We start from the raw sequence: 24,066 nt of genomic DNA on the forward strand, positions 1-24,066 counted from the left end.
GGAACAAAATACTGAGGAGGACTTTTACTTTCTGAACCTGGACTTTACACCTCTGCATAGCAATGCCACATGTCAGCCAAGAGCAAAGAAATAAACCAGAACTGGACCTTATCGTAGCCAAAAAACTGTGTATATTAAATATGGAGTAATCTCAGCCTTAATAAGCCTGTTAACAAGCAGAATCACTGAAGAAAGAAGAGAACAGAAAAAGAGATGAGTAGAAACACAAGAACTACAACTGACTTCAGACACATGCTGTTTGTGGAGTTGTTTAATCCTCCTCTGCTGAGATCTTCACAGATTTACCATAATGTCTTCTTTTCTCTTCAGTTGATTTCATCTAAGGCTGTGGCTGAAGTCAGTTGTAATTATTGTGTTTCTGCTCGTCTCTTTTTCTGTTCTCTTCAGAGGTGTAAAGTCCAGGTTCAGAAAGTAAAAGTCCTCCTCAGAGTTTTGTTCCAATCACCTGGATTTGCTAATTAGCAGTTTTTCAGCCAGGAGATAGAAATCAGCTGACTGAGTTCATGGGTGGAATAAACATATGGCAGGACTTCTACTTTCTGACCCCTGGACTATACAACTCTGATTAGAACTGCTGCTCATTGGATGTTTTGACATTGCTGAAAAAAATAATAATTAAACTTTCAGACATCATTGCAGGTCTGCAGTTTAGACATTTCATGACCCCTAAAAAATCAACAGAGCAGCTGCCAGTTTACCAAAGGTTACATTTACATTACTGTTTTTTGCAGGTCATTTACGGGAAAACTGCCCTCAATTTGACTGACAACAGCAAAAGTGTTTCTTTCATGATAGACATCTTTATGTGGTTTTCAAGCCTGCCGATCATGAAATGATCTCCATTTGCTGGAGTAACAATGATAAGCTTACAGGAGGAGTCACTAAACAAAGTCTAGTGGACAAATCTGAACTATTGGTCTTTGATTCTGAATGTTTATGTTAAATAAATTCAGTTCCCTGAGAGAAATCAAAGTATCCATTTACAAAATAAAAATTCAAAAAGGTTATTTTAAACATAGCAATACGTGCTATACTGTTTAATTCTACGTGGGTGAACTTAAATACTCCCTTGTGTAATTTCCAGTAAAACAAACTGCAAACAAAAAAATCAAGCAAATAGATAGATAGAGAAATAGCAGTTTGGACTGTGAGGGTCACGGAGGCGGGTATAAATCTGAGCTGCTGCAGGTTCACACACACACACACACACACACACACACACACACACACACAGACACGATGGACGTGAAGCTGCTGTGTCTGACTGTTGTTCTTCTCTCCTCACCCCTCCTCACACTGTGTGACCCGCTGTGAGTATTAAACACACCGTTTGCCCATAGAGTTACTAATAATCAGTTTTTAAGATTTCAAACGCTGTGATTTGATCTCCTCAGGTTTGTTCTGTCAGCTCCTAATTTGCTGAGAGTGGGTTCCTCAGAGAACGTGTTTGTGGAGGCTCAGGATTACTCTGAAGGAAACCTGAACGTGAGGATCTCAGTGAAGAACTTCCCAAAGAAAGACACGGAGATACTGTCCAAAACAGTGACACTGACTGCAGAAAAAAATTACCAGATCCTTACAGATATAAAGGTGATGCCACCTTATGTAATTTACAGTATGTAAATTTTTGTTTGAAAATTGAAAAATGCTTTTTCTTTTATTCAAAATTTGCAAAGGACTAATTCATTATCTGTTCTTTAGATCCCTGATGATCAGAACTTCTTCTCTGGTGATCCTCTGGAGAAGCAGTATGTGTATCTACAAGCTCAGTTTCTATCACACACTCTGGAGAAAGTGGTCATGGTCTCATTCCAGTCTGGATATATATTTGTACAGACAGACAAGCCCATCTACACGCCTGCTAGCACAGGTACGATTCAGTGCTGAAACATGACAAATATAGAGTGAAGTAATGCACAGTGTGAACTTTAAACATGTTAGATCATTATGGATGTTTAATTGTAAACTGACTGCTACTTTTATCAGGGTTTGAATACAGAAAACCAAACAAACAGAACTCATATTTCTTTTTTTTTGCTTTGACATCCTTTACAGTCAAATACAGGATTTTCTCTCTGATGCCCAACCTGAAACCACTCAGTCAGACTAAAGTTACGGTGGAGATCATGGTATACAGTTTAATAAAGCACACTGTTATAACACACACACACACACACACACACACACACACACACACACACACACACACACACACACACACACACACACACACACACACACACACACACGTGTCATTTCAGCTGTAATGAGCATCATTGCACTGCTGATCTCAGTAAACACACAGTGTTAATGCTGATTTCTGTGTTTCTGAAGAATCCACAAAGCATCACAGTTTCATCACAGAAGATAAATCCAGTGAAAGGGTTGATGCCTGGAACCTACCCCATTCCTGAGGTTGCAAGGTGTGTGAAACGCTGACAGAACGGAGGCTATTCAACCTGAGTGAACTGACAAAACTTAATTTTGATTGCCTGTCTAATTCAGGACAATATATTACTGTATAAGAAAAAAAAATGTTATCCTGTTCTGGATGTTATCGTCTGTTTTAATATCCTACAAATATAATAATAAAATACATGTTCATGGACACGGACATGTTCATGTTTGTGTTCTGTTTGTTTCAGTACTGGGATCTGGAAGGTTGTCACTCGGTACACACACACTCCTCAGAAGACGTTTACTGCAGACTTTGAGGTCAAAGAATATGGTAAGATGTGTCTCAACAATAGAGGTGGAAAGTCCAGGGGTCAGAAAGTAAAAGTCCTGCCATATGTTTATTCCACCCATGAACTCACACAGCAAAAACTCCAGTATTTTATCCAGGAGTTTATTTGGCTCCAGACTCAAGAGTGTTAAAGTTAATGAGATAATTAAGTGATTAATTGAGTGATGATTGACCATTATTGAAGACACCTGATGATAACAAGCAGAATCACTGAAGGAGAAAAAAATCACAGTCACATACTCTTGGCACCACAGATTTTAGTCACCATTATGGATATCAGTGTTTAATTTAGTTGGGCAGTTGACCTTTTAATGTTTAACTTTAGATTTTGTTTGGCTGCTGTAACTGAGTTATAACTGCTAGATGAAGAAAGAGAAAAGGTGAAAGGTGGTGTTGGTGGTGATGAACTCCCATTCATTTTGGCGTCACTTTGACAGCGAATAACTTTACATCTGAGGCGTTTGAAGACTTCATTTGTCCATTATTTATTTCTAAAGAAACACGACAATGTATAAAATGCTCCATTCAGTGATTCAGGTCAAATGATTGTGAAATAATGATTATGTTAAAACACAACCAACACCATCAGATCACCTTTTCTATTTGTTCATCTGGCTGTTATAACTCATGTACAGCAGCCAAACACAACTTAAAGTTAATAATTTAAGGGTCAAGAGCCCAACTAAAACACACACTGATCTCCACAATGGTGACTTTAATTATGGTTTTCTCCTTCAGTGATTCTGCTTGTTAACATCAGGTGTCTTCAACGTTGGCAATAAAAGATATTTTGTAAATTTTACTCATTTTAAATGGTTAACTTTTAAGGAATTAATTTGATTAATTATTACTCAATTATAATTTGTTCAATTTAATTACTTTTACAATTAATTACTAATTGAAATAGCCAGAGTAAAGATTACAAGCACTTTCTGTGTGGAAAAAGTTGCCTAGCTTTTTTTAAGTAAATGTCACTCCACATTTTTTTCAGTGTACGGGGCATGAACATGACGGTCATGAAAACAATAAGTAGGCTTAACTAAGTAAAAACACGGTGATTATTCATAATGAATTAAACTGCAATTAACGTTTTAAAAAAGTTTTAAGTTTTAAATAGCCTACATTACTTAGTTTGCGTCGTCGTTGTGTAGCCCAGAATAGTCCACACGGCCTTATCTTATACAAAAGTTTTCTGGCAAAGCCAGCATCATACTGCGATTGTTCTCAACTGTCACTCATCCTTGAAATGTGGAGAACACACGCTTAAATTAAATTAAATTAACACTGCCGTGACTGGGACGTCCGCAAAAAATAAACTGCATCCATCTTCCCCTGACGTCTGGATCTTTCTGCAGCGTATATTATTCAAACATGTTGTTTGTCCACAGCCAGGAACAGCACATCTGCGTGACATCGCAATCTTCTTGTAAACAGACACACTCGCTGCACGTCGACTGGACACATGTGAAGCGCGTGACAGATGCGATGATGAAATGAGGCATAGTTATCTTGCTTGAAGCGTAGTTGTCTACGCTGGAGGCGGTCATATGCAAACGACTGCTACGTCACTTCGTACCGCGACGTCACTTCCCAGCTAACAATTTTACGTTCCCAGAACGTTCCCAGAATGTTCCCAAGAACGTTCCCTATTGGTTAGCCAGGAAAGTTTTCTTTACGTTAATAGAACGTTCTCTATAGGTTAGGGGAACGTTCCCAGAACATTCCCAGAAGGTTCTCGGAATGTTCCCCTAACCTATAAGGAACGTTCTATTAACGTAAAGAAAACTTTCCTGGCTAACCAATAGGGAACGTTCTTGGGAACATTCTGGGAACGTTCTACAAACAACACATTCTACATTGTTTATTGTTCAAACACTTAAGAATCCTATGAATATATTATTATTACAATAAATTGAATTAACAGAAACTATCATTAATAAGTAAATCAATCAGTTTGTATTAAATAAGCACATAATCCATGTTTTTGTTGATTCATTGTTTAATTATCAACCTAAAATAAGTCATTAAAAACAGCATTAGCAAAATGTATTCAGGTATTCAGTAACAGTAATTTACACTTAATATTTCACACATGAAAATATTTCAAATAAAACTGCACAAACATTTTAATTAAAACAATATTTTTGCAAACTGTAGCCTATAACTTACAACAAAATTGAAAAAGTATTAATTTATATACAATATACATGAATGTGCCAATCTTCATTTCGCTCAAAACATTTAAACTCCCAACACCATCTGCAAATTTAACAGGAAAATAAAAATACAACGCGTTACATGGACACACAATCCCATGCCAAGCCCTGCAATGGCATTAATATTCATCCGGATCAAATGAAAAGAGTGAGGTGGGATTGTGTGTCACAAGCTGTAGGACAGGGGTGCCCAACCCTGCTCCTGCCAATCGACTGTCCTGCACAGTTCATCTCCAACCCTAATCAAATACACCTGCCTTTCATTTTCAAGTGATCCTGAAGACCTTAATTGGTTGCTTCAGGTGTGTTTGATTAGGGTTGGAGATAAACTGTGCAGGACAGTCGATCGGCAGGAGCAGGGTTGGGCACCCCTGCTGTAGGAGATATGAGAGCACGAGCGCTGCTGGTATCGTGTATTTATTCAGATATTTCAGCATCAATGTGTATAGAAAAATGTATACATTTGAAAACACTACATTGCATTTCTTTATATTGCACTATTAATTATTTCAGACTACAAATCAAAAAAGGAATGTTTTATATAGGGGAAAGGATACCCATTAAGCCTACACAGCAAAAAGTCCAGTGTTAAATTAACTCTCCTGGGAGTTTATATGGCTCCAGAGTCAGTGTTAAAATATGAGTGTTAAATTAACACTCAAGAGTGTTAAAGTTAATGAGCTCATTAAGTGATTAATTTAGTGATGATTGAGCATTATTGAAGACACCTGATGTTAGCAAGCAGAATCACCAAAGGAGAAAATCTAATTTTTTAAGACACCGTTATGGAGATCAGTGTTTGCTTTAGTTGGGCTCTTGACCCATAAACTGTAAACATTAGATTGTCTTTGGCTGTTGTATCTAAGTTATAACTGCCAGATAAACAAAGAGAAAGTTGATCAGGTTTTGTTGGTTATGTTTTGACATAATCATAGTTTCACCTGAATCACTAATCTCATTTAGAGTCTAATCTCTGACTTTAATGTATATTGTTGATTACAGCATCACTGTGATTCTACAGCATACAATCTTTTTTTTCTAACTAGTCTAAAGGATTTCTTAAAAGTTGTTCTGATAAAACAAAATCTTTCTTTTAGGCACACACAGACATCAAGAATCAGTGTATGAATCTCAACTATGGTGACAAACAGAATATTCAATTAGGAAAGGAAATTAGTAAGACAATTCAGATCATAATTTATTCATACCGCAATGCATGATGGGAGCCATGAATGAGTTTTGATTGGTGGCACCCAGAATGCACTGCAACATGCTTTATTATTGTCACCATTGTTGAGATTGACAGGCTGATTATTGATGTCAGTATGTCTAAATAAAGTAATTTTCTAAGTATTTTTATAATAACAATTTTTAAGAAATATTTTGGATTATATTGATAATGATAAAAATCATTTGCAGTAGAATCACAGGCTGCTGTAATCAACAAGGTAAATCTGACTCTCTAAATGAGAGTTGATATTTAGGTCAAATTATGATTATCAAATCATAACCAACACCACCTGATCACCTTTTATCTTGTTCATCTGAGAGTTATAACTCAAATACAACAGCCAAACAACATTTAAAGTTAATGCTTTAAGGGTCAAGAGCCCAACTAAAGCAAACACTGATCACCATAACGGTGTCTTAAAAAATTCGATTTTCTCCTTTAGTGATTCTGCTTGTTAACATCAGGTGTCTTCAATATTGGTCAATTATCACTTAATGAATCACTTAATGAGCTCATTACCTTTAACACTCTTGAGTGTTAATTTAACACTCATATTTTAACACTGACTCTGGAGCCATATAAACTCCCAGGAGAGTTAATTTAACACTGGACTTTTTGCTGTGTATGTACCCTTTAAGCCCACTTTCAACTCTGAAGTCAAATAAAAAACAGAGAAAATAATATTCAAGTCTAGTGAACTCTGACCTGCGAATTCGCTCTACATATAACGTATAAGTCTCACCTCCGATGAAGAATTTGAAAACCTGTAACTGCTGTGTTGTTTATGAGAGAGAAAGAGAAAAAAGTTTGAAACTGCTATCAATTTTTTTTATTACACCTACAAATTCCACTGTCACAGGTGCTCAGTTTTGCTATAATGAAACCTTCACAGAACATGGTAATAATCAGCCATCCATGCAAAAGCAAAGGTCGGTGTAGTTTACAGGTACATCTGTCCAAGACAACATCTGATGCCTTGATGCATTCCGCTGGGATCCCAGAAAACCTGAAATAAAAAAAATAGTACAGTTCAAAATCTATCATACATACATCTCATCTGGTATCACAAATTATCATTCCAGGTTCACTTTAAGATATGCTCAATATTAGTGCTGCATGATATTGAAAAATTTAGAGTTTATTTAGAGATACCTGCCGTATGGTTTAGTGCAGGCGCTAACGGCGCTAAATCTCGTAAATTACCCCACTAATAATGCCCAGAATGGTACCAAACTTCTACAGTAGTACAAATAGGTTCTGTACTCATTAAACGAGGCATTGGAAAGTTTGTAAGTACATCAGGAGTTTATTTAAATAACACTTGCCTGACGGCGAATGCTACTGCTGATGTTGACGTCACTTTATGAGTACAGAACCTATTTGTACTTCTGTACTACTCATTTCCCACATAGCAACATTGTGTCGGCCCAGATGCGGCCCACATCTGGCACACGTGGAAAGATGATCTGGCCCACATGCAGCGTGGAATTACGGCACTTGAGTGGCCCACTCCTGTTTGCCAGATCTGGGCCACAAGCAGGCCATAGCAATGCCACATCTCAGCCAAGAGCAAAGAAATAAACCAGAACTGGACCTTATCTGAGCCACAAAGTCTGTGTATATTAAATATGAAGTCATCTCAGCCTGTTAACAAAAAGAATCACTGAAAGAAAGAAGAGAACAGAAAAAAGAGAAGCAGAAACACAAGAACTACAACTGACTTCAGCCACAGCCTCAGATGAAATCAACTGAAGAGAAAAGAAGACATTAAATCTGTGAAGATCTCAGCAGAGGAGGATTAAACAACTCCACAAACAGCATTACCAGCTTCACTTATTACTAACCAGACTGACTTTATTTCTGGCAGACGTCTACAGAAGTTTTTTATTGAGATTTAACAGAGGTTTAACTCTAATGTGTTTCATTTGAAGTCACCATAAGAGTGATTAGTGTTTCCATTAGTTGGGCTCTTAACTCTTATTACAATCTTTTGTCTTTTTTGGCCGCTGTGACAGTGTGTTTGTCAAACACATTTGCAGCAGCAAAGAAAGCTAAAGTGAACTGAAATCAGGTGATGATGGTTACCTGTTGATGGTTTTATAATCATCATGAAATAGACTGATTCACTGAGGTAATTTGAATCTAACAACTGTGTTGTACCATTAATATATTCTCATCACAATCCCTGTGTTACTGCAGCGTGAGATTTAGCAATATTATAACAATCAGTTAGAAGATTTTAACGAACATGAAAAATGAATCCACCGTGACACACAGAGATATCAAAAATCAGCACATGAATCTCAACAAGGGTGACAATATATATATATATTTTTTAGATAAACAGATTAATTCAGAACATCACTGAAAAGATACTAAATGTCACAAAAAAAACAACAGCAAAAAATAAAAGCACATATTTAGAATTAAAATAATAGGACAATTCAGCTGCATAATTTATTCATGTTGCAATGCATGCTGGGAGTTTTGTACAATGATGGTACCCAGCATGCATTGCAGCAAGGTACTTTAGATTGTCACCATTGTTGAGATTCATACGTTGATTATTGATGTCTGTGTTTGTCATCATACAGTAATTTTCCGTGCTCAAGTTTGTTAAAATCTTCTAACTGATTGTTATAATATTGCTGGACCTCATGCTGCAGAAACACAGGGTTTGTGATGAGAATATATTAATGGTACAACACAATTGTTAGATTCAAATTACCTCAGTGAAACAGTCTATTTCATGATGATTATAAAACCATCATCACCTGATCTCATTTCACTTTAGCTTTCTTTGCTGCTGCAAATGTGTTTGACAAACACACTGTCACAGCGGCCAAAAAAAAAAAAAGATATAATAAGAGTTAAGAGCCCAACTAATGGAAACACTAATCACTGTTATGGTGACTTCAAATGAAACACATTAGAGTTAAACCTCTGTTAATTCTCAATAAAAACTTCTGTAGACGTCTGCCAGAAATAAAGTCAGTCTGGTTAGTAATAAGTGAAGCTGGTAATGCTGTTTGTGGAGTTGTTTAATCCTCCTCTGCTGAGATCTTCACAGATTTAATGTCTTCTTTTCTCTTCAGTTGATTTCATCTGAGGCTGTGTCTGAAGTCAGTTGTAGTTCTTGTGTTTCTGCTCGTCTCTTTTTTCTGTTCTCTTCTTTCTTTCAGTGATTCTTTTTGTTAACAGGCTGAGATGACTTCATATTTAATATACACAGACTTTGTGGCTCAGATTAGGTCCAGTTCTGGTTTATTTATTTGCTCTTGGGTGAGATGTGGCATTGCTATGGCCTGCTTGTGGCCCAGATCTGGCAAACAGGAGTGGCCCACCCAAGTGCCGTAATTCCACACTGCATGCGGGCCAGATCATCTTTCCACGTGTGCCAGATGTGGGCCGGATCTGGGCCGACACAATGTTGCTATGTGGGTTTCCCCGACATAGAGCAGATCGGCACACAACAAAAACTGCTGTTCGGATGTTCCCTTTTCTGATATTTTAGCATTCGTGACATTTTAATTAAAACAGAAGTAAGAATTTTAGTGTAATAAGCGAAAATTAACAGTAAACTGAGAGATCACCTACCGCTGCAGATGTGTACGGAAGTGAAAAGCGGAAATGCTTAGACCTCTTTCTGGTTCGACCGCTGGGCACTCCGCATAACCTCTATTGGGGGGATTTTGTAGAGGAGTGAACCTGCATAGAAAATTACAATAGATAACAAGCATAGATAAATACAATAGAAGAAAGATACAGTTGAAATAAGCAGTGCATTATGTTTTTCAGTTAAATCTAACTTATCAGGTACAGAAATTGAATTATCAAAATGTAAAATAAGTCTTCACTGTAAAAATAAAAGAACTATAAATTAATTAAATGTATCTTTGCTAAAGCTACAAGTCATTTTCTCTTTTGATGTTTGATCACCGTTGGCGACACAAACAAAGTTAGGCTGCTGTCCCTTTAACAGGGTTCATACACATTTTAACCAATACTTTTCCATGACTTTTCGGCACATTTCCATGACTATGTATTCCTGAAAATGTCAGTCGACATTAGAGCTGACACAGAAGCGGCATCAAAACTGGCATTAGCCTACTATATTTACACTTCATTTACAATTGCATAAATAAAGCTATTCAACATTTAAATGAAATGATTTATAATTTCAACATTTTAATTAAAATATACTTTAAATATGAAACTAAAACCACCAGTAGGTGGCGGCAAGTCACTGTCTTAATAAGCGAGTTGTTGGAGTAATTTCAACCGATTCGTTCAAACAGCTGATTCATTCAGAAAAACAAGAGATTGTTCATTGAATTGTTAAAATGATTCGTTCAAAACGCGGATTTCATTAAATAAATACAAAAAATCATCGATGTCTGTTGGACTACGGCTTCATTATGAAATTCTCGTCTGCGATATAAAGTGAAAATTGACAATATTGTGTCCAAAAAGTAACTCACAATGTTAACTTTATTGTTAATTTAACTGTTGTATAAAATAAATAGCACATTTGCAATTATATGCAAAGGAAAACGGCACTCTTGCTCATGTAATATTCTAATATTAGGGCTGGGCGATATATCACACGATATTGTTATGCGCATCTCATCAGTAAAGCCGGTTCCCTTGATTAGTAGTAAATCACCATCACCTGCTTTCAGATGGAGCGGTAGTGATGATTGAACATTATTGAAGACACCTGATGTTAACAAGCAGGATCACTGAAGGAGAAAATCACAAATTGTAAGCCACCGTTATGGCGATGATTGTTTGCTTTAGTTGGGCTCTTGAACCTTATGTGTTTACTTTAGATTTTGTTTGGCTGCTGTATCTGAGTTATAACTGATAGATGAACAAAGAAAAAAAAGTGATCTGATGGTGTTGGTTATATTATGACATTCATCATTTGAACTTGATCACTGAACTCATTAAGATCCTTCTTTCTGACTTCGATTTATGTTGTTGGTTACAGCATAACTGTGAATCTGCATAAATGCCCAGAATTTTTTATATACTATAAAGGATTTCTGAAAAGTTGTTTAAAAAAAAATCTTTCTTTTAGGCACACACAGATGTCAAGATTCAGTCAATGCATCTCAACAATGGTGACGAGCAGAATATTCAATTAGGAAAAGTAAATTACATAGACAATTCAGATCATAATTTATTCATACCGCAATGCATGATGGGAGCCATTAATGAGTTGTGATTGGTGGCAGCCACTGCAACATGCTTTATTATTGTCACCATTGTTGAGACATTGTCAGAACAATGTTTATTAAATATTTTGAATTATAAGTAAAGTACTGATAATCATATGCTGTAGAATCACAAAACTGCTGCTAACAAGTTAAACCAAACTATCTCAATAAGTTTCCTTTTTCAGATCACAGCATGATTATGTCAAAACATAACCAACATTATCAGATCACACTTTACTTTGTTCATTTAACTGTTACAAAACAATAACAGCAAAAAAAGAAGGTTAAAATTAAAGTAATCATCTAAGGTTCAAGAGCCCAACTAAAGCAAACACCCATCACCTTAATGGTAACTTACAATTTGTGATTTTCTCCTTCAGTGATTCTGCTTGTTATCATCAGGTGTCTTCAGTAATGCTCAATTTCACTTAATTAATCACTTAATTATCTCATTAACTTTAACACTCTTGAGTGTTAATTTAACACTCATATTTTAACACTTTACACTCTTGAGTGTGGACTCATATACACTCCCAGCCCCAGGAGTGTTAATTTAACACCGCTCCATCTGAAAGCAGGTGATGGTGATTTACTACTAATCAAGGAACCGGCTTTACTGACGAGATGCGCATAACAATATTGTGCGATATATCGCCCAGCCCTATCTAATATGACAACATAATATAAATATAAGACAAAAACTCATTTGGGGACATCTATAACTGCACTGACACATCATGCAGTGAAAGCAAGCATGAGAGACAAACGCGATGTCAGCTCGCACTCGCAGTGCCTCGTACATAGTTAAAACAATGATTACAATATCATCATAGTTCATAGACAATATCGCACACTCCTAAGCACATAAAGAATGAACTTACAATTGAACTGACATTTACTCGTTTTCTTCTCTCCTCTCGCGTGCAGGAGGAGACAGACGTAGGCTAATATACTACGTATCGTTTCACATGCGGCCAGAGCTGCAATCCTCTTTCCGCTACATTCTCGACCCACCGGTGCTTGCAAAACTTTAGCATGCTCGTGCCACTTTCCTGGCATTTCAATTAAATTTCTGTCAGCACCGACTTCGCCTCAGGCAACATCGCAACAAGTGAGTGAATCGGATTCAGAAGTGAACTGAACGTTATGCCGCCCGAATATAAGGACGTTAAGACAACGCGAAATATTTTTTTTATTAAACAGTTTTTGTATTAATCACATATTATGCTGTGTTATGACTTTTCCAAAACTTTCTGTGTCTTTTTATTTTTTCAAAACCTTTCCAGGCCTGGAATTAGCATTTTTCAAATTCCATAACTTTTCCAGGTTTTTTCAAAACGTACGAACCCTGCTTTAAGACGAATGCGCAGACCTAATATAAATGACACGCATTCGTTTTCTTTCTGTTTAAAACACAAGACTGTTTACGGGGAAACTCGCCAAGATGGGCATTTTGACTTCATTTTGCGTGCACGTGTCCGTTTAAGCTCAAAAGAAAGGGAAAGAGGACTGAATTCGGCTAAACTCACCTTCTTCATCTACTGACTGTGGATGGCATCAAGGTCTTGTCCTGAAGAATACAGGGCCAAACAATAGGGATTATATCTCATCTGGTAAAAGAGCAAAGCCATAACTTTAATAACTCTAATTATATATTTACCCCCTGATACTGCATTGGGGATATCAATTCAAACATTTTTAAAGGCTAAGAGTATGAGCCACAGCTGCCCAAGATATCTAGGGGTTGCAAATTAGTCATGGCTATAAACCTGTATGCATGGCATCTACTTTGTATTTTTTATAAAGCAATGTTCTATGCATTTGTCCCTGTCAAATAAACATTAAATAAATAAATCTGTGAAAAATAACTGCCTAAAGTTGCCGACCCCCTGAACCACATTCAGCATTTAAAAGTACAAAGAATTTCAGTATTGATCAATAAAATAAAAAAAAACATACAAATACATAAATACCTTTGAGTTGGACAGAATGGTGTCAGTCTCATTGGCCAACATAATTCAAAACAGACCTAAAGAAATAAAATAAAATATACTAATGATCAGGATATCATGTTATCATAATAGTTAAATGAATTATTATTATAACTATGACCATTATAATATTGTATTAGTCGCCTATTATTTAGCTGATTATTTAGCCTACAGGCTTCTCAAGGACAATCTCACTGAAAAAACCTGCCGTTAATGATTTTAAAATGTGAGACTTATTTCAAAAGCATAAATCTTACAGACCCCAAACCTTTGAACAGTAGTGCACTGTATGTTTGAGGTGGTTTTACTTATTAGTAGTCATATGGTTCATTGCCGTGGAGATTTTCTTGGACAGGGAGTGCAGTAGGCCATCACAGCATGATGATCTAGGAACATAACATGTTATTTGTCACAGAGCCAAAAATATTACATGGGATAGGTTTATTACAAGGAACCAAGCTAGAACAGAGGTGAAATGCAGAAAAGATACATATATACAAATCTAAAAGATAATAGTAGTTGATATACTATACCACCTGTCAAAAAATGATTGATTGACAGGTGCCCCGCCCCTTCCGGTGACATGTCCCGCCCCTTTTGGCATAGGATCAAAGGGATCAAAGAAGATGAGATGAGATCAAAGAGATCAAAGGGCTTTTGAAGTCTTTTTGACAGCTAGTATTGACCTATTGACCCTCCTAACCCTTGATCATGTAGTTATTGACAGCTAGTTTTGGGTTTTGAAGTCTATTGATGCCTTTTGATATGGACAGAAGGTTTTGAAGACGCTGTGATTAAATAATTATGTCATCTAGTTTTAATTGTTTGAAGCCTTTTGAACATGACAGTTAGTGTGTGTGTTTTTGAAGACACAGTTATAATAATTATGTCATGACAGCTAGTTTGATGCCTTTTGATATGGACAGAAGGTTTTGAAGACGCTGTGATTAAACAATACGTCATGGTATCTGACAGAAAGTCTGATTGTTTGATGACTTTTGAAGACACTGTTATAATAATATAACAGTTAGTCTGTGTGTTTTTGAAGTTGGTATCACACACGAACCTCCCTACATATTCCTGAGCGTATCCGGGCTGTACTGTGAAAACTGATAAGGAAAAAACTGTGGAAGCTTATCTCACACAAACGTTGAAAAGCCATTCAATTCTTTTAAAACAATATAAATGATTATACAATAAATAAAGATCTTACTAAAACCTCACACCAAAAGTTTAAATAAAATGGAGTCACAAAAAATTGCAATGAGTCTCTCAAAGCGTGTGTGTGTATGTGCGTGGAGATCAGACATTAGAGGAGATGTGACCATCTGTGTGTGTGTGTGTGTGTGTGTCACGGGATTCCCCTCTGACATCTGAAACGTGCTGTTCAGACACTGTGATTAAACAATGTCACAAAATTACAATCAGTTAAATGTTTAGGGGTATTAAACAAGTTTATGAATGGGTTCACAAAAATGCGTTAAATATAAAATCACATATTGGTTCTCCATCCCCCTCCGTCTGCTCCTCCACATTCCAGAGCACAGTGATAGTGAGAAACAGAGATTTTATAAAATAATGTATATTTCACACAAATAATATAATATACAATAATATAAAATAACATCTTACTGAAATCAATTCTTTCAGTTTTAGATAAACAAAAGAATAAAAAAGCATCTTACATAAACATTCTGTTCTTTAAAAGAATATAAATTATTATAAATAAATAATATAAAATAACGATCTTACTAAAACCTCACACAAAAAGTTGAAATAAATGTAGAACTATCCAGTTTAAATAAAATGGATTCACAAAAAAAAATAAAAAAATAAAAAAATGCAATGAGTTAAATGTTTAGAGAGTTGAAGAAAAAACATACAGCTCATGAAACAACGCAATGTATGAATGGGTTCACAAAAATAAAAAAATCAATTTTCATGTTTAGAAATCAGGGCCCTCTGGCCTCTCTTTACACCAGCGTTTGACCTGCGGAGCTTTCAAAAAGCACCAGCCAAAGGGTGTGTGTGTGTGTGTGTGTGTGTGTGTGTGTGTGTGTGTGTGTGTGTGTGTGTGTGTGTGTGTGTGTGTGTGTGGAGATCAGACAACAGAGAAGATGTGACCATCTGTGTGTGTGTGTGTGTGTGTGTGTGTGTGTGTGTGTGTGTGTGTGTGTGTGTGTGTGTGTGTGTGTGTGTGTGTGTGTGTGTGTGTGTGTGTGTGTGTGTGTGTGTGTGTGTGTGTGTGTGTATGTGTGTGTGTGTGTGTCAGAGAGTCACACAAATTCAGCGATCAGGATATCAGGTGCTTAGTTTATTTATAAGAAGTATAATCTTAAAAGTTTAAATGATATATTTTAAAAACAAAAGACTGTTTAAATAATTTTTTTAAAGTTTGAATACATACGCATTCTATTTACCTTTTAGAAGATTACTGTAATGATTTTGTTTAAATTGAACCTAAGGCTTAATTGTTATTAAACAATGTCTGTTCAAAAACTTTAGATGGATGAAAAACTGCACTTAGTCGTCTTAAATCTCATTTATATGAAAAGATTCAATCAACATTGTTTTTTTGTCCATGCGGTGTTTCAATTTTGATGGCTTTTCATAGCCATAATGATTTTTGTACCCTAACTGCATATTCTATCCCGTACACCTAAACACGACCATCACAGAAACCTACATTTTCAAAAATGAAATAAATAAATAAATAATTCAATAAAATGTAAACAAAGTTTTAGCTAAATAAATATATATAAATAAAAACACCATACATTTTTAGAGAGTCACAAAAGTCATCTCACACCTGTGAAATGTTTAATAATTCCTTAAGTTGTATCTGTGAGAAAATGACCACATAGGCCTATCTTCAGAGAGAGCAACAATGAAAACATTTAGAAACTGTGAACCCTCAGGCTGTCTTATTGATAGGCTGCTAACACCTTTCCAGAGCCAAAGTTTTGTTCGTACTAAATTTATTTCAAAGCATAATCGTAAATGTGATCTTTTAAAATGAAAGATTGTTTTAGTCTGAAGTGTAAAGTTCTTAACTTTCTTTCTTTAAAAAAATCTTTAAAGTTTGAATACATTCATATCTTCTATTTATCTTTTAGAAGATTACTGTAATGATTTTGTCTAACGGTGACCATAAATTATAATTGTTGTAATGTGAGACAATGTCTGTTCAAAAACTTTAGATGGTTGAAAAACTGTACTTAGTCGTCTTAAATCAGCATTTTTTTTTTTTGTCCATGCTGGAGTTTAAATTTTTATGGCTTTCCATAGCCATGATGATTTTTGTACCGTAACTGCATATTCTATCCCGTACACCTAAACACGACCATCACAGAAAACTACATTTGTACATTTTCAAAAATGAAATAAATAAATAAATAATTTAATAAAATGTAAACAAAGTTTTAGCTAAATAAATATATAAATAAAAACACCTTACATTTCCAGAGAGGTGAAGTAGTTCTTTATGCAACAATAAAAACAATCCAAAAAGAAAATAGTTTAAGTTGTCATAATCAAAACAGCTCCAGATCCTTCAGAGATACACTACAGTGTGAAATAAATGTTCCAGACCCTCACAGAGACGAGAGGACTTACAGACCAGATGAGTCTCAGGGGGACAATGTCACAGTAAATCTAGTCTGCGTTCCAAAGCATACTACATCCAGAGTTTATACTAAATTCATTTAAAAGTTTAAAATTAAAAGACTGTTTAAATCAAATCTTTAAATTTTGAATACATTCATATCTTCTATTTATCTTCTTAGAAGACTTATGTATGATGTAAATGATTTTGCTTAAATTTAACCTAAGGTATAATTGTTACTAAATAATGTCTGTTCAAAAACTTTAGATGGTTGAAAAACTGTACTTAGGCGTCTTAGATCTTAGATCATAGATCTTTTGTCCATACAACATGTTGTCAAAGTTTGTCACAATGTTTTGTTGTTGTTGTGTTGTTTTTAAGAAATCTGAGGACTCTACATTGCTCTTATTTAGACTAAGTTGTATCTTTTTTTTTTTTTCTTTTTTTTTTTTTTGTTACATTGCTTTTATTCATCAAGTTAAATGTAAATTTGCAAATCCAAATGATAGGAAAACTTTATGATAGGAAAGTATGGACAGCGCCTTTGACCAAGCCTCTACATATGGGGCACTTGCGCAGAGAAGATGCACATTCTTTGCACACAACTAGGTGACCACAGGGGATGAAGACAATGTTCACTTCCTTATCCATGCAAACTTTGCATGTGCGCTCCTCTTGAAGTCTTCTTAACTGTTCCTCCATAGACAAGTCTGAAAGATCTTGACTCGGTGATGCAGCTTCATTGGTCTGGGCCATCAGTTCTCTCAGCATGCAGACATCATTCTTCTTGATCCAGTTGCAGAAGACTTCTGCTGCTGCATTTCCTTTCGACAGGACTAACTCAATGAGCTGCCCTGTCTGCTGCTTGACTGTAGTGCAGTTACGAATAATGCCATACTCTTTCTGTGAGATGACGTTCTCCTCTAGAAGAAGGTCCATTAAGCTCTGCACACTTTTTAGTTGCTGTGACATGGCAAGATGATGTTTCTTAAGAAAAGTAAGAAACTTACTTTCTCGCTCCTCCTCTCTCTTCTCATCTTCTGCACTTAGTAAAACAGACACCAACTCTTGAACGGTTTCGTAATTTTCTGCACTTGCGAGGATTTTGCTTTGCTTCACCAAAGGATTGTTCATCATCACTGCATCTTCTGAACGGTCTTCTCCAGGACCCAGGTGTACAACAGGTCGATCAACAAATTCTCTTGAGTCGCTGTCTCCATTAGTCAATAGCTGTTCTAATAGTCTGGGAAATCTTGCTTGAATCTGATGAACAAATTCTTGGCCCCTTTCTTGCAACAGGTATTCACATCTTGGAAACCACTTAGCATGTTCTCTCCATGGATCATCACCAGACTCCCAACATCTGAGTCCACCATCACAACAAAAGCACTTCACGTCATCATTACGACCAACATAGTAAAAACCAGCCTTAGCCAATTGGTCTGGTCGAATAGTTATTCTTGAGGGCCAGTTGACAAATGTGAGCAACCTTTCTTCACACTGTTGCATTGCCGATCCATTGGAAAGGCCGCCACCAGATAAAGGTACATTATCTGCACGGTCACCTCGAACGAAGCGGCAGTTGGGGTAATGCCTCTGGTGCTCTGATACTGCCCGATCTCCCGGTTCCCAGTTGCTAAGCTGGCCTCCACAACTGAAGCAAGCCACTCTGTCGCCCTGGCCAAGGTAGTAGAAACCGCTTTTGGCAAGCTCGGCTGGAGTTACTGTAGCAAGAGTCCAATTCTGAAAGGTGTCAAGGCGTTCCTGTTCCCGACGCATGCCAGGATTGTGACAAGCCGGAGGTCGCTGGTGAGACATAGGACTGGAGAGGGCCAGGTTGCTGAATGCCGTGTTTAAGTAACCCACCTGCTCCTCCATTTGGCCTGAAATGGATGCCGTGGTGGTCGATGTTATGGTTGTCGCACAGGCGGAAAGCTGTAGGATGGCTACGTTGCGAAGCGGGGGAAAAGGCAGAGTGAGAGGTTTGCGGTGGCGGGTAAAAATGTGACCACAGGGCGTGTCCACTCAAGCCCTTCTCTCTGCTGGACATCCCATGACTAGTGTCTAGTCGTCCATGACAGAACACATAATCTTATTAATCTTATTAAATACCCTCTATGATGCAGGAACCGATGCTAAGAACAAAATCAAATTTTGTTCAACACCACAATTTCAAAAATTTAAAAATCACCACACAATTTCAGGTATTCACATCTTGGAAATGGTTGCCACCTCAGGAATACAGTCATTTAAATGCAGAAATCAAATATTGAAATATTTAATCTTTTAAATCATGTAGTATTTTTTAATTATTCTAAATATTATTATTCTAAATATTATTATGTATACTATTTTATTTAATACCTCCTAAATAATAAGTTGTGTCAAACTATTATTATGAGCTCAGACATTTTTTCATTCAGAAATTTTTATTTCAACATTATACTTTCATACATTGAAGTAGTGAAGTAATTTGAGTGAAAGACATTTACAGATGGTCTAACCAGAATAGAAAATCTCTGCAGGCTATCATGTCTTGCTCTAGGATGTAGTTGACCAGACTTTCAACTAATTCACCAACGTCAGTTTTTGCATTTTTTGACACCAGTGACTCACAGAGATCCGTTACAAAAGTACAAATAGCGAGTATCTCTGTGATTTCAAATTCATCACAACATGCACGCAGCACATCCAGAACTTTTCTGAGGATTACGCCGTTCGGCTCTTTGCCGTTAAAAAACATGGGCGTTACATCAGTCCATGACTTTGTCAAGCCTCTTACGACATCCATTTCATTTTTGAGATTTGTCACACGTTTGGTATCCTGTGCACAATCGTTTTTCATACCACACGCAGCATCGATGATCCTGTGCATCAAGCCAACCATCTGGCCTCTAAAATGATCTTTAAACATAGAGTCTAGCGTAGTTCTTAAAGGACACTCTTTGCCCGTGGCGCACTCACATGCTGGATGATACTTGTTCTCCATCGGGTTTTGCGTCGCCATTTTTTCAACTTTTCGAATAGTCCACTACTCGATGATGAAAGATGCTTTTCGTTCCTGGAATCGCCTGAGTGAGTCCTTGCGGTACAGTCGTCCAGGGTTTGTGCGTTAATGCTGGGAAGTTTGTGTTTTTGGGTCAGGTTCAGGCAAATGTTGAAGCGGGCTTTGACAGTCCTTCAACTTTTGATCAATGAGATGATGCAGTAGCACAGCAGTCTAGCTAGAGTAGAGCTAGAGCGTGCGATGTCCTGAAATATTTATCAGGACAGCGATTGGGGTCCGCCCCTTCGCCCACCCTGTTGCGTAGGATGTACGGGCGTCGTCATCAGGAAAGCCTATGTAAATTATAGTCACGATGCAACAGAAGTAGCGTCATGGAGAAGTTATGCATAGGCCACCAGAGAGAAGTTTATTATTTTTACTCAATCCAGTTACAAAATCTGATTAAACATATGCATGGGTGAATTGTTCGCCATAAGTTCTGTAACAAACATTTAGAAAGTAGTTAGGATGTATTTCATTTTGCGCATGCTTTAAGTTAATTTTACCAACTATTAAGATGTTAAAGTTCATAGACCTTTAGCGCATTGAGTTCAAATTAAAATCAATATCGCATTAAACACATCATTACCGTGTTTAATAACTTAAAACTATTGAAGTTTTTCTTCAAACAAAAGTAATTTTCTGATAAATCATCGTACACCTACATGTGTTTTGTTGTATGCACAGATTTTGAGGGTCCTTGTCTTTGTTTCACGGTATTTTTAAAAACATAGAACCAGAGAACAGAGAACCTTGTGTGGTATTCTATATCCGCATAAAGGGTTAAAAAATACTAAATATACATTTTAGCGCTATTTAAAAACTAGGACGGTATAATAATAATACAATGTAAATGTCTCACGTGAAGATGATGGTTTAAACCATAATTTTATCAAATCAAACCAATTCATGTGAATACTGTCGTATATGAACAAAGAGAAGACCTAGAGTTCACTAACATTACAGCTAACTGTAGGAAACAGATATCCGGGGGAAAGTGTAAAGAAAACGCCATACAAAACATTGTATTAAGAATTTTTTAGATTAGAAGATTAAGAATTTAAGTGATAGTCTTTCTGTTTGACTAAATTGATACTTTGTTTAGTGCAACTTTCCCTCTATCTACGAATCACACAAAGTATGAGTAACAAAGTTACACTTAAACTATTACAACAGAATCACATCTGACTATTGCACCGAGAGATGCATATTCATCAAAACTTGAAGCTGTTAAACAAAGTTCCACACTTTGGTGAAACCTACAGATAAAATTGCACCAAAAGTAAATTCTAGAGGTCAACTGGGTTAAAAGTAAATGCATCATCATTTTACATATTAGTCAATTATGCTGTTTCTTTTGGTTTTTGTACAGTTTGCAAAAAGTATATAGTCTCAGAGCGTGGTCAAACATGTTCATATAGGAATGTATGAAAAACATGACAAATATTGCATAAAGATAATTAAATGACGGTCCTTCTAGTATGAGAGTGTTTAAGACACTTTTAGAGCATCTTTCTGCTATGTCTATACGAAACATTGATGTGAAAGATGAGTATTACACTTCAAACTCGTCTAACTATTACACTTATTTTGTTATTATAACACAGTTAGTTTGTGTGTGTCGCTAAACATGTGGTATCAAAATATGTGGTATTTTTACGTGAAAGGAGGGTTGATTCATTTTTTATTCTGTCCACACCAATACTTTGAGTTTTAGGCGTCTGTCTTTTAGGCTCGATCCAGAAAACAGACGTTGTGTTTTATGTCTTAATAATTGTTCTTCTTTTTATGATCTTCTTTTTATTCTGCATAATGCCGAAATGTTTTAACATATCGTAAATTTCAATGGTTAGATAAATCATCTAACTATTATATCTAACAATCAAAAGTTATATGTGAAACAAGCTCAGTCGCATTAGAGTTGGATTCTTGTTTATATTGAACATTGTTATTGAAGCGCATTTTTCACAGCGCTATTGTTCTCGGCCTCATCAAAGTTTTCACCGGAGCATACCGACCCTGAAACAAGACCAAATATTAGCGCGTAACATTGGTTTGCATTTCTTCTGAAACACCCTGTTTTGAAATTGTTTAACAATTTTTTAACATCACTAGCGTAACACTTATCACATTGCTGGGTGTGACTGTAATGTTTTGTATGGCGTTTTCTTTACACTTTCCCCCGGATATCTGTTTCCTACAGTTAGCTGTAATGTTAGTGAACTCTAGGTCTTCTCTTTGTTCATATACGACAGTATTCACATGAATTGGTTTGATTTGATAAAATTATGGTTTAAACCATCATCTTCACGTGAGACATTTACATTGTATTATTATTATACCGTCCTAGTTTTTAAATAGCGCTAAAATGTATATTTAGTATTTTTTAACCCTTTATGCGGATATAGAATACCACACAAGGTTCTCTGTTCTCTGGTTCTATGTTTTTAAAAATACCGTGAAACAAAGACAAGGACCCTCAAAATCTGTGCATACAACAAAACACATGTAGGTGTACGATGATTTATCAGAAAATTACTTTTGTTTGAAGAAAAACTTCAATAGTTTTAAGTTATTAAACACGGTAATGATGTGTTTAATGCGATATTGATTTTAATTTGAACTCAATGCGCTAAAGGTCTATGAACTTTAACATCTTAATAGTTGGTAAAATTAACTTAAAGCATGCGCAAAATGAAATACATCCTAACTACTTTCTAAATGTTTGTTACAGAACTTATGGCGAACAATTCACCCATGCATATGTTTAATCAGATTTTGTAACTGGATTGAGTAAAAATAATAAACTTCTCTCTGGTGGCCTATGCATAACTTCTCCATGACGCTACTTCTGTTGCATCGTGACTATAATTTACATAGGCTTTCCTGATGACGACGCCCGTACATCCTACGCAACAGGGTGGGCGAAGGGGCGGACCCCAATCGCTGTCCTGATAAATATTTCAGGACATCGCACGCTCTAGCTCTACTCTAGCTAGACTGCTGTGCTACTGCATCATCTCATTGATCAAAAGTTGAAGGACTGTCAAAGCCCGCTTCAACATTTGCCTGAACCTGACCCAAAAACACAAACTTCCCAGCATTAACGCACAAACCCTGGACGACTGTACCGCAAGGACTCACTCAGGCGATTCCAGGAACGAAAAGCATCTTTCATCATCGAGTAGTGGACTATTCGAAAAGTTGAAAAAATGGCGACGCAAAACCCGATGGAGAACAAGTATCATCCAGCATGTGAGTGCGCCACGGGCAAAGAGTGTCCTTTAAGAACTACGCTAGACTCTATGTTTAAAGATCATTTTAGAGGCCAGATGGTTGGCTTGATGCACAGGATCATCGATGCTGCGTGTGGTATGAAAAACGATTGTGCACAGGATACCAAACGTGTGACAAATCTCAAAAATGAAATGGATGTCGTAAGAGGCTTGACAAAGTCATGGACTGATGTAACGCCCATGTTTTTTAACGGCAAAGAGCCGAACGGCGTAATCCTCAGAAAAGTTCTGGATGTGCTGCGTGCATGTTGTGATGAATTTGAAATCACAGAGATACTCGCTATTTGTACTTTTGTAACGGATCTCTGTGAGTCACTGGTGTCAAAAAATGCAAAAACTGACGTTGGTGAATTAGTTGAAAGTCTGGTCAACTACATCCTAGAGCAAGACATGATAGCCTGCAGAGATTTTCTATTCTGGTTAGACCATCTGTAAATGTCTTTCACTCAAATTACTTCACTACTTCAATGTATGAAAGTATAATGTTGAAATAAAAATTTCTGAATGAAAAAATGTCTGAGCTCATAATAATAGTATGACACAACTTATTATTTAGGAGGTATTAAATAAAATAGTATACATAATAATATTTAGAATAATAATATTTAGAATAATTAAAAAATACTACATGATTTAAAAGATTAAATATTTCAATATTTGATTTCTGCATTTAAATGACTGTATTCCTGAGGT

At 36.3% G+C, this 24,066-nt stretch overlaps 1 protein-coding gene and 1 pseudogene across 3 annotated transcripts in view; one reads left to right on the top strand and one right to left on the bottom strand.

Annotated features, from left to right (window-relative positions):
- The first annotated feature begins 1,218 nt into the window (after window positions 1–1,218).
- The window catches only part of LOC311283413 (complement C3-like), a 175,768-nt gene continuing 152,920 nt past the window's right edge, over window positions 1,219–24,066 (top strand). For both annotated transcript variants that reach the window (XM_084397780.1, XM_084397779.1), the window contains exons 1-6: window positions 1,219–1,331; window positions 1,416–1,611; window positions 1,723–1,891; window positions 2,077–2,150; window positions 2,356–2,444; window positions 2,667–2,749. In XM_084397780.1, the coding sequence (XP_084253906.1) occupies window positions 1,261–1,331; window positions 1,416–1,611; window positions 1,723–1,891; window positions 2,077–2,150; window positions 2,356–2,444; window positions 2,667–2,749 (682 nt within the window). In that variant the 5' untranslated portion in view covers window positions 1,219–1,260. The remainder of the gene's footprint in view (window positions 1,332–1,415; window positions 1,612–1,722; window positions 1,892–2,076; window positions 2,151–2,355; window positions 2,445–2,666; window positions 2,750–24,066) is intronic.
- On the bottom strand, window positions 17,489–19,081 carry LOC311286504 (putative inhibitor of apoptosis; annotated as a pseudogene). The gene has a single exon. The product of its transcript is annotated as a putative inhibitor of apoptosis (transcript).

Source organism: Rutilus rutilus (genome assembly GCF_951802725.1).
Source record: "Rutilus rutilus genome assembly, chromosome: 2".
In the NCBI taxonomy this organism is placed as follows: domain Eukaryota; kingdom Metazoa; phylum Chordata; class Actinopteri; order Cypriniformes; family Leuciscidae; genus Rutilus; species Rutilus rutilus.